The sequence below is a fragment of the Ailuropoda melanoleuca genome, chromosome 15 (assembly GCF_002007445.2).
Source record: "Ailuropoda melanoleuca isolate Jingjing chromosome 15, ASM200744v2, whole genome shotgun sequence".
Lineage (NCBI taxonomy): Eukaryota > Metazoa > Chordata > Mammalia > Carnivora > Ursidae > Ailuropoda > Ailuropoda melanoleuca.
In genome coordinates, this window is record NC_048232.1 from 14,290,018 (window position 1) to 14,302,620 (window position 12,603).

At 37.3% G+C, this 12,603-nt stretch overlaps 1 protein-coding gene across 6 annotated transcripts in view; it reads right to left on the reverse strand.

The window, feature by feature from the left end:
- Window positions 1–12,603, reverse strand: part of MINDY3 (MINDY lysine 48 deubiquitinase 3) — an 80,016-nt gene that overhangs the window by 37,108 nt on the left and 30,305 nt on the right. For all 6 annotated transcript variants that reach the window (XM_034643465.1, XM_002930695.4, XM_034643469.1 and 3 more), the window contains one exon: window positions 4,278–4,348. In XM_034643465.1, coding sequence (XP_034499356.1) covers window positions 4,278–4,348 — 71 coding nt within the window. The remainder of the gene's footprint in view (window positions 1–4,277; window positions 4,349–12,603) is intronic.

A 12,603-nucleotide genomic window follows, 5' to 3' on the forward strand; every position in this document is an offset into this window, starting at 1 on the left:
AGCCTGTCTCAAGGTTATATACTTAATCTATAAAAACCACAGTATCCAAAATTTGAGAGTATTATTTTTGTGTGTGTGTGTGACTGCGAGAGTTTAAAATCAACAACAACAACGAAACAGACTTGGGAAATCCCATCATGTTCACATCAATCAATTCTATACTCTTATGAGGACAGAGACTACAACTTAAAAACAACCTTACGAATCCAATTTGTTGTATTTTCTTTCTCACACAGACTCCCTGGAATGGGGAAATGCCCAGTGGCTGCTGTCAGCAGTCAGGGCAATTCTTCCCTCATTGGTCAACAGCCCCGATAGGATGCCCTGCTTTCAACCACCACTGTGGCCCTTTGGAATTTATTCTTATCACCAGGAAGTGGGAAATAGGTACTCTCTTGTATTCGTGGACAGAAACACCAGTGACAAAGACACTGTGATGGGAAGGATGAGGGGGATGTGCTAATGGCAATGGTGAACCGGGAGAGCAGGAAGGGTGATGGTTTGGGGACAAAGTAAGAGCAAAGGACAAAGACAAAGGAAAAGCTCTGATCACAGGTTCAGAGTAGAAGGGATTTTAGGGGTGCTCAGCACAAGTCCTTCAATGTTACATCAGAAACAGAAATAGGATCAGTGTGTTGTCTGAATTCAAACAGGTAACTACTACAGAGCTGGAATTAAAACTCAGGTTTTCTGACTCCTCATGTGGTAACTGCCTCTTGTGGTGGAAAGTTTAGTGGTTACTTAATTTCTCTTTTTAGAAAATAAGTGTGCATTTGTGTGTATTTAATTAAGGTAGAAGTAAAATGAGGATCATATACAGTAGGATCAAAAGGTAAATGAATGAACTCATTAAGTGCCTTACAATAGTATAAATAAGTAAGAGCACATAAATAGTGCAGCTACTTTGGAAAAACAGTCTGACAGCTCCTCAGAAAGTTAAGCATATAATTACTGTATGACAAGCGATTTCACTCCTGGGTATACATCCAAGAGAAATGAAAATATGTTCACAAAAAATTTATACATGGATGTTCCTAGCAGTATTATTTGTAGCAGCATAAAAGCAGAAACAACCCCAATGTCCATCAGCTGATGAACAGATGAATAAAACTGATACGTAATACAACAGAATATTTGGTCATAAAAAGGAACAAAGTACTAATACATGTTCAAACAAGAACGAACACTGCAAATGTTATGCTAAGTGAAAGAAGCCAGACACTAAAGGCTACAGATTGTATGATTCCATTTAGATGAAATGTCCAGAATAGGCAAAACCACAGAGAAATAAAGCTGCCAGGGGCTGGGGGGGGGGGAAGTGGGAAAGTGACTGCTAATGCGTTTAGAGGATCTTGTGAGAGTTAAGAAAAACATTCTGAAATTAGGTAAGTGGTGATGGTTGCACAACCTTGTGAAAAACCACTGAATCACACACTTTAAAATGGTGAGTTTTATAGCATATGAGTTATCTATTAAAAAAAGGGCACAGAAGGGCGCCTGGGTGGCTCAGGTGGTTAAGCGGCTGCCTTCAGCTCAGATCATGATGCCAGGGTCCTGGGATCGAGTCCCGTGGCGGCGGGGGCGGGGGGGGGGGGGCCGGCNCCCGGGGGGGGGGGGGGGGGGGGGGTCCCTGCTCAGTGGGGAGTCTGCTTCTCCCTCTCCCTCTGCCCCTCCCCTGACTTGTGCTCACTCACTCTGAAATAAAATCTTTAAAAAAAGGGGGGGGCACAGTCAAAAGCACTCGAGTCATCTCCTTCATTATATCTATGTGTATAGACTTTCATTTGTGTTAATGAACACATAGTCAAAATGATATGTTAATGCTAAAGAGCAATTTGCTACAATATTAAAAGACAGGGAAATGTTCAGATTTGCAAAACTAATACAAACACAATGATTTCCTTAATGCTATTCTCTAAATGTTCGGTGAAAAATAAATGTATACAGGTTTTCAGAGGAACATCTACAGTTCTGTACAGATGAACACACCAGTGTAACAGTTTTTCCAAAAAAGCTGTATCACACCATCCCAACCACTTCCCTTCCAGGTCTCCCACACTCTGGGCCACTATGTATGGCCCTAAGTGCCCTGGAGCCAGGTGTCAGACAAGCAGAGGCAGCCCTAAGCCTTAGAGCTCACTGAAATTATCCAATCCACAGGGAGCCCATGACATCTAGCTAGCTCTATCCCAACACCCGACCAAAGCTGCCCCCATCCCCTATGGCGGCACCTCACCCAGCCCTGTCCACAGGTATAATCCCCTCGGTGGCCCTGTCTGGTAGCCCTCCCTTTTTTGGAGGTGTAAGTAATGGAGAGTTCTGCCTTTCATCTATCTGAGTACCACTGTGTTGTGTCCTGCCATTAAGAGAATCTTTAAATCTTATAAAATACCAGTTACTGCTAGAACACTAGAGCAATAAATAACAGGAGAATACACAGCCACTACTGTTTTCCCCCTAAGATCTTAGGGGGGAAACAGGCATTCCCCTGTTCTACTAACAGCTAAAGAAAAGCAAAAGCATGATTTAGAAAAGCTTACAATTCTGGTGAAATTGGCCATTCATTCATTCAACAAATGTTTACTGAACACCGTATATGTACCCAGAAAGACAATGTCACTGGCTTCAGAGAGTGTATAATGCACTGGGGATGACAATAAAAAAGCAAATTCAAGATTTAAAAAAAAAAGTAAACAGCAAAGATCATTAAAGAGTGATTATTCCTATGAAATTGTGAAAAAGAGTCACTGAAGGAATGGCTGAGGAAAAGGTCTTTTGAGGCACCACTTTAAGTAGGACCTGAAGGGGAGAGGGAGCCATCCATTTACAATCTGGAGTATTCCAGGCAGAAATGACAGCAAGTGTGAAGTCTTATCAGGCAGGAAAGGGCTTAGGTGTGTTTGAGAATCTGGAAGACCAGCAGGGCTAGAGCACAGCAGTGGAGAGGACAGAGCAACTGAAGAGGGACAGACAGGATCTAGATCAGGGCATTAAGGCCACACGGTGAAGATTTCATGGTATATCATCTCCACACCTGATCCTCCTGCAAAACACACACACACTTTATAAAAAACAGCTTTATTAAAATATCCTTGACATATGAACACTGTATATATTAGAAGTGTGCAACTTAATGTTTTTGTATATGTATACACTACAAAAAGATCACCACAATCAAGTTAATTAACATATTCATCACCTCCTGTAGTTATCATTTGTGTGTGTGTGCACGTGCACGCATGCATGCACACACACTTTTAGGATCGATGAATGTGTGTGTTTCTTGGGAGAACGGGATGCAGCCTGATGCTCTGGTTGCCAGGCTACTTCAGAATAGCTTTCGCTTGTAAACTAAAGTCACGAAAACAAAAGAGTTACTACTGTGAAACAATATGATCCCTACTAATGGATAAGGGCAGGATGAAACCTATTTGATTATCATACCCATATCACTCCTTTCCAAGTGTTGTCATGAAAGAGGAACACTTCCAGTTAAAAGAAAGAAAGAAAGCAAGCAAGCAAGCGCAAGACACTGTTATTTTACTAAATCACCATTACCAGAACTACTGCTATGGACCCACCATTCTAAAATGGAAAACAAAATTAGATCTACTTCATCCTGCCTCCAAAATCAGGACATCTCATTAAAGGTAAATCATTAATGATCTGAACCCCATTTAAAACTATTTGGAACATCCAATAGTTATTTCAGGTGATGTAGGAAAACAATGAAATATTTAGCAATAAATGAGAGGTTCATGGCAGTTCCTAACCTTAGCCCATGTGCTAAAGAATTTAATGCTGTGAAATGCCTGGAATTGTTTTTTTTAAGTGAGAAATCATTTTTCAGATGGGACAGACAAAAGTTAAAACTTCAGGCATCTAGCAAATTCTTTTTCTTTGCCTGGTAAGTATTACCAGTTGTTTCCGTGAAGCATACTGTTATGAGGAAGAAACAATACATCCTTTTCCCTTGGTTTACCAAAAAATATACTTATTTTCAATAATAGATGTCTCTATTTTTAAAAACTGTTTTTTACTTGGTTCTGCCCTCTATCCTCAAAAAGGAACAAACCTCACAAATAGGAAACTCAGCACGACCAGCCAACTTCACTCCACCCTTAATGCACCTGTCAGGTTAGGAAAGGACATCAGGAAAGAACTGAGAAGCGCATAGTAACAGCCGTAAGCTACATGTTGTCCGAAAAGAAAATACTGTCCACAATAGTGGACGTGTGAATAAAAAGCATTGAAAAATACCATAAAAATCAGCTTACCTTACAATACCTTAAAGCTTCCATTAATGTCAAGAATCCTACAGCTGCTTGTTCATGTATACCAAGAAGTTCTACAAAACAAAGTTTGTACCGCATTAATATACGTAAATCTGAAAACTACTTATATGTAAATATAGATGTATACATATATCTATTTTACACCAAAATTTTTACTTTTCCCCAAAAGTATACTTTAAAACCTAGCACGTATTTATTGTTAAGCATTCCCATCAAATTATCATTATATTACTACTTATTATAGAATACCGTTAGATCATGCTTATGGTGGGTGATGTGATGCTCCAGCTGTACATTAAATTTATAAAACCTTATATTCAACTTTAACTTTTAAAATGAAGACAATTTCCCCTCTGAAATGCAAGGAATCACTGGCAAAAATAAAGAAGAAAGAGATACTTAATAATATCCATGCAAAACAGCTAACTTGAATTGACTTTGACTTAAACAAATGAATACGCTAATCTTAATTTGTAAAAGTTATCACTGGATAGCAGTGAACCTACTTGCACAATACTTAAAACATGGGTATTTGATACCATTCCATTCCTCCTATAAATAAACACAGTATGCTTAAGATTTGGGAAATAAAGACAAATAGAACAAGGTGTATGCCTTACAAAGGCTAAGTTTATCAAGAAAGAAGAAAAAAATGTGTGTCTTTTCTCTGTTTACATATACGTATACTCAGTATCTTTTTTTTTTTTTTAAAGATTTTATTATTTATTTGAGAGACAGCAAGCGCAAGCAGGTCTGTGAGGAGGTAGGGGCAAAGGGAAAAGGAGAGGATGGCAAGCCGACTCAGGCTGAGCACAGAGCCCAGTGTGGGGTGGGATGGGCCGGGGGGCCTGGGCTGAATCCATGACCCTGAGATCACGACCTGAGCCAAAACCAAGAGTCCGACCTGTAATCAAATGAGCCACCCAGGTGCCCCATATACACTTCACCTTGTGATACTGTATCAGGGAAGGTGTATAGAGTGACACATGTGAGGGGCGCCTGGGTGGCTCAGTCAGTTGAGCGTCCAACTCTTAATTTCGGCTCAGGTCATGATCTCATGGGTTGTGGGACTGAGTCCCACATGGGGCTCTGCGCTCACAAGGGAGGCTGCTTGAGGATTCTCTCTCTCCCCCTCTGCTCCCTCCAGCTTTCTGTCTCTCTCTCTCTCAAATGAATGAATAAATCTTTTTTTAAATAAAGATTTTATTTACTTACTTGAGAGAGAGAGAGATCACAGAGGGAGAGGGAGAAGCAGACTCTCCGCTGAGCAGAGAGCCTTATGTGAGGCTGGATCCCACCTAGGATCATGACCTGAGCTGAAGGCAGATGCATAACCCACTGAGCCACCCAGGCGCCCATAAATAAATCTTAAAAGCAAAAAAAAAAGGGGACAACATTTGAGTTGAATCTTTAAGCATATGTAGGAATTTTCCAGGCCACCAAGAAGAGGATATGAAGAAAATTCAAGGCGGAGGAAACAACAAAGTATGAAAAATCTATGTACTCAAGAGGTGATGAATATGTCAAACCTTCATTTAAAGGTTTCTAGCCTGGGGAACCTGATTAATGGTGATTAAACAAAAGGAAGAATTAAGAAGTCCTGAAGCGGTATGAAGAGAGAATATGACTGGTTTTAGACAAGCTGCGATGGAGAAAACTTCAGGAGTTCAAGCTAGAGATGGATCCACAACTGGAAGTAAGGCTCAGGAACACACAGAAGAGAGGCCAGGGTTGGGATACGGAGTTTTGGGAAGCGTCAGCATAGAGATGACAGTTGAGGTCATGCATGTGGATAATAAAGAATGGACAAAGCTCAGAAATGAATAGATGATTCCACAACAGAGATGTAATTATAATAATAATCAAGTCTTTTTATAGACTATAACTTTCAGCTAATGTACATTAAATGGAACTATAATAGTACTTTGGGTCCATATACATTTCTAAAAAGCATTTTTTTCCTGTATGCCCACTGTAAATACAACGTATATATAACCTTGTTTCCTTTTTACCATCTGGTCATGTTTTGCCCATTTTCTATGAAAATATTTTATTTTTCTGATTAATTAATGTAGTAGCAACTCTTAATCATACTTTGTATCCTTAAATACAACATTCACAGTGTAAGCTAAGAACTGGTTGTTGAACCTTTTGGATTTGCAAATCCAAAATTAATAGAATGTGTATGTAATTATACATAAAGTTTGTATTTTTTCACTAGCTTCTTGGGAAGATATAGCAATAATTCTTAAATTGTGTTTAAGGTTCTTAGGGGTCCATAATACTCTTTTAGAGACTACATGAAATCAAAATGATTTCCATCAGAAAGACATTAATTGCTTTTTTCTCTTAAGCTTTCATGAGTATAAAGTGAAGTTTTCCAGAGGCCAAATGATATGTTCTACCTCAAAAGACTGAATCTATACACAGATATGAGAATGTCCACTAATAACCTAGACATTGAAGAGACTTACAATGTCACTCTTCTAATTTTCTTCTCAAAAGTTACTGTTTATTATAAATATTTATATTAACAGGTAATGGGTGTGTTATTGTTATTTTAAAATGAGTTAATACATCTTTTTAAATTTCTGAGTCTTGGGGCGCCTGGGTGGCTCAGTTGGTTAAGCGACTGCCTCCGGCTCAGGTCATGATCCTGGAGTCCCAGGATGGAGTCCTAGGATGGAGTCCTGCATCGGGCTCCCTGCTCAGTGGGGAATCTGTTTCTCCCTCTGACTTCCCCCTTCTCATGTTCTCCCTCTCTCAAATAAAAAAATAAAATTAAAAAAATTTCTGAGTCTTAATTTCTAAGAAGAAAAATACTGATCATTTGGTTATACCTCATATGAGCAAAAGCTCTTTGGGATTTTGAATCATTTATTTATTTTTGTAACTTTTTTTAGAGAGAGATATCATGTCTTGGGGGAAGGGCAGAGGGAACCTTAAGCAGGTTCCATGCAGAGCCCAATGGGGCTTGATCTCATGACCCTGAAATCATGACCTGAGCCAAAATCAAGAGTCGGATGCTTAACCGACTAGGCCATCCAGGTGCCCCAAGATCTTCAATAATTTTAAAAGTGTTAGAGTGGGGGGAGGGGAACCACAAAAAAACAAAACATAAACGAGTGTCAAGAGCATGAGACCAGACAATATGTGAATCACTGCATTCAAAGCAAAAAAAAGGGAGTGGGGGTGAGCAACCCTACTAAGTAGAAATGGTACTCTATTGCCTTACTTACTTTTCCTCTCTCTTCCTTCTGAGATTTAAGCACTAAGTGTTTTCAAGTTCAAACAATACGTATGTTGAGAAACAAGTCCATACTTTGATTTCTAAAATCCGATACCACCACCTAGTGTTATGAGTAGATACTACATCATCTATTTCCTTGGAATTTTAAACAAATACCTAAAATAGTATATTTATAATAATATCATGCTACTAACTAGAGCAAACTAGCTGTTCATAATTCTTGGGTGATGAATTATTCAGATTAGGTCAGTAAGCACATATTTAGGCATGTAGTTTAAGTGGTAATATTTAAAAATTACTATTTCTTTAAACAATATATATTTAAAATTTTTTATCTTTGATAGCTAATATGGGTCCTTAAGAATATTAGCACACTGATTTGTAAATGTAGTGAGAATATAGCAATTTCATATATTACAACTTACAGAATTTACTTATATAAGACTTGTAAATTGACTATTGAGACATTTGCAGAAAATCCTAATAATTGTGTCATATTTTAGAATTTTCTAACTTTGTTTTCTTAGCCTTGCATTTAAGATTAATCATGTTGTGTCCCTCTCAACGCTGTTTCAGTCGGTGAGTCTATATATATATATATATGCAAAGTTTTATATTCCTCAGTTTGCCTCTCCCTCTTCTTCTCTTCCACTTCAGCTGTCACTTCTCATTGCTGTCAGTGCATCTACAGAAGGCCCACCTGAGACTTTTAAATTTGATGCCAACTTGGAAACCAGATGACTGCACTGCATTTATTTAAGAAACACCGAGTGCCAAGTATTGAAAAAAAAAAAAACCCAAAAACAATGCTCATAGTGCAAGAATACAAAGCTACCTTGGGGACTACCATATATCTGATAAGGAGTTAACAAACCAAAATATATAAGGAACTCCTACAACTCAGCTGCAAAAACCCAAAAAACCCAATTAAAAATTGGGCAGAGAACATGAATAGACATTTCTCCAAAGAGTACATATAAATGGCCAACAATATATGAAAAGATGCTCAACATCACTAATCATAAGAGTTCCAAATTAAAACCCAACAGAGGTATCACCTCACACCTGTTAGGATGGCTATTATCAAAAAGAAAGACAAAATGAATCATAAGTTGTTAGAGAGGAGATGTAGAAATTGGAACCCTTGTACACTGTTGGTGGGAATGTAAAATGGTGTAGCAACTATGGAAAACAGTTATGATGGTTCCTCAAAAAATTAAAAATACATCTACCATGTGACAGGGCCATTCCACTTCTGGGTATTCAGTCCAAAAGAACTGAAATCAGAGTCTCAAAAGAGATACCTGCACTCCCATGCTCACTGCAGCAGTACTTACAGCAGCCAAGATGTTGAAACAATCTAAAAGGCCAGCAACGAATGGATGGATAGGGAAACTGTGGTATATGCATATGATGGACTATTACTCAGGCTTCAAAGAGAAGGAAATCCTATCATACGTGGCAACAGGAATGAACCTTCAGGACACTATGCTAAGTGAAATATACAAGTCGGAGAAGGAGAAATACTGCATGATTCCACTCAAAGAGCCAAATTCAAAGAAGTGGCGCAGAATGATGGTTGCCAGGAGCTAGGAGGAGGAGGAAATGGGGAGTTGCGATTCAACAGCTAGAGTTGCAGTCATGTAAGGTTTCTAGATATCCGCTGTACAACTTTGTGCTTATAGTTAATTCTGTATCTTAACTTAAAATTCATTATGAGGGTGGATCTCATGTTAAATGTTCTTAATACAATTAAAAATATTCCCCCCCGAACCCTAAACAATAGGTATCAAAATAGAATGTGGAAGTGCCATGAAAACAAAATGCTCAGAGGTAAGGATAGATCACTTTCGGCCATGACAATCAGGAAGCTCTCTTTGGAGGGATGGCGTATGAAGTAGGCAGCGAAGGACTGCATAGGCACAGATGGGAGGGATATAGGTCTTTTGCAAAAGGAGTAGCATGAACAAAGAAACAAAAGCAAGTGGTGTAATTTTACTCTAGATCTGATGGTTGAAAAATAAGCCAGGATGAAATCATATAGGGTCCTTGAGTAAGGTAAAAAATCTGTAGTTAGAAAAATTTGAAAAGAACTGACTTATGTGCAAGAATGTCAGAATAGCTAAACTAAAAAGCAGTAAGATACTGAGAAAGACTTGGCTATCTCACTGATACATAAATTGCATACCTATACACAATTTGAGCTATGAACTTTGCGAAATCTATTTTTGAAAGTGAAGAGCTTTTCAAACCCATTTACTGGTTGTTGTAGTCCTAAGAAGTCAGGTTGCTACAGGGTTGACATATAGCTAGGGTTGCCCAATTCAGCAAATAAAAACAAAAGATGCCCAGTTAAATTTAAATTCCTGTGTAAAAAAATATAATTTTTTAGTAAAACTATATTCCAAATATTGCATGGCACATACTTATACTAAAAATGATTTATCTGCAAATAAATTTAACTTGGAGTCCTGTATTATATCTGACAACTTAGTTCCAGCTAATTAAATCTATTTTTACAGTAATAAAATATATAGAGAAAATTAGCACTTCTGCCCTTTTCTCAAATTTTGATAAACCAAACACTTCAAAATTATATACCACTTAGCCACTTAACTGCAATTCATATTACTTAAAAAATACTAAAATTTCAAAATGATCTTAATTTTCGGTTTAGATTCTCTTAGCGTCTATGTATCATAAGTTCATCAATGTTCAAAGAACTATGTAGTTGTAGCCTGGATGGACTCTGATAATGATTTCTATTAAAAAGGAAAGAGAAAGCAAGCTCTGGGTTTCTGATTTATAAGAGCTGACTCTATGTCAATCCCATAAAATGAAGAAAACATTCAAATAATCAAATAAACATGAACGACAAACGTATAATATGTACAATAACACAATGCACAAATACAGCAGAACGTCTGAAAGGTAGGAAAGAGACCATCGAAAAACTGATCTACTGACAGACAAAGCAAAGAAAATCTCAGCTCAAAAGACATGTAGTAGTACAAAATAAAGACAGATGGCAGGTAGACTGGGGCCAGACCACAAAAGGCTTTGAGAGCCTTTGTAAAGAGTTGAAGTGCACGGGGAAGCCAGTCACTGAATGGTTTTAAGTGAGAGACTGTCATGATCTGACTTAGTTTTTAAAATATTCCGCTAGCCACTGTGAAAGACTAGGGGGTGGGCAAAAATGAAATTAGGTGACGAGTTCCACTGCAGGTTATCTGTTCTCTACTGCAGAAGCAAAAGACAGTTTTAACAGGTGAGGTAGAATAAAGTCCATGGATTTGGGAACTATAGAACCTATACTCAACACTATATACTTTCATTAAAAGGTACAAAAAAGCCCAATCTAAATAGGAAGACTTACTACTGTAAAGATGGCACTTCTTTAAAATAATCTACAAATTTAACGTAACTCATTCGAATTCTCACAAATTTCTTAAAACTGCAACTTAAAAAGCCGAAAAAAGGTTCAATTGGACTAGATAATGTAAAAATGGCTACAATAATTTTACATTATTATATTATTTCTATTATAATAGTAGGAAACGTGATGACAAATATCATTGAACAGAAAACTAGGCAATAAGGTAGTTTTGGCATAAGAACTCACAAATAGATTACTGGAATAGTACAAAGAATGTTTCATACAAATGGGAAAATCTGTTATTTTATCAAGTAGGTGTGTCAGGTGGAGAAATGACAAGTGAGGATATTAGGCAGTTCTTTGGGAAAATGTAAAAAAGTAGATCTCTATCTCATTCCACTCACAAATAATTCAAATGGATTAAAGAATTAAATATTTTTAAAAAGCCTACAAAATCATTGGAAGAAAATACTAGAAAATACTTGTTTAATCTTGTGGGAGAAATACAAAACTGATTCAAGAAAAAAATTAAAAAACAAAACAGAAGCTGTAACAGAAAAGACGAAATGATTTATCTTTATAAAAATGAAAACCTCGAGTATGATAAAAGATACCCATAACAAAGTTAAGAGGCAGAAAAGGCTGAGGGAAAATATTTGCAACACATTTTTAAAACACGAAGAAATAATTTAGAAAGAGTTCCTAGTGATTGCGAATAAGACAATAACCTTTCCCCTCAAAATGCAAAAAGCTAGAAAGAAGCAATTCCCGGAAGAGGAAATACTAAAAGCTGACAAACACACAAAAAGACGATCAAGCAGAGGCTCAGGAGGAATCAGAGAATGTGAATTATCAGTAAGATGACACAGTAAAGACGGACGGTTCTGAGGGTTGGCCAGGATACAGAAAAACAGGAAGTCCCCCACATAGTTAAAACCAAAGTTGATACATTAGCAGTTGGTAAAGCAGATTTTAGAAGGTAAACCGGTTTTATCTATCAGTTTTACAGATGTTCCTCAAAGATTAAATATATGAGTTAGCATATGACCCAGGATTTTCATTCCTAGGTAGATAGATACCAAAGAAAAATTAAAACATACATCCTCAGAAAACTTTACATAAATGTCCCTAACCACATTATTCAGGACAGCCAAGTGGAAACAAGCTGAATGCCCATCAATTGACGAATGAATACATAAAATATGGTGTCTCTACATAATGGAATATGATTCACCAAAAAAAAGCAGTACAGTGCTGGTATATGCTAAAACATGGATGAACCTTGAAAACATACCAAGTAAAAGAAGCCAGTCACAGAAGACCAGATATTACATGATTCTATTTATAAGAAATCCCCAGTTTTGGCAAATCTATGGAGACAGAAAGCAGATTAATTGTTGCTAAGAGCAGAGGGGCGGGCGATTATGGGGAGTGACTGCAAATGGGCACAGGGTTTTTTTTGGGCCGATAAAAAAATGTTCTAATACTGATCTGGCGACAGTTACATAACTCTAAGAACATATTAAAAACCATGGAATTGAAATAAATACATATGTACATACTGTAGAATTGTACATCTTAAATAGTATCACACGTGGTATGTGAATTCTATCTTGATAAAACTACTAACAAAAATTAACAGATGCTTAAATTTTTATCACACATTCTACTTTTAGAAATCT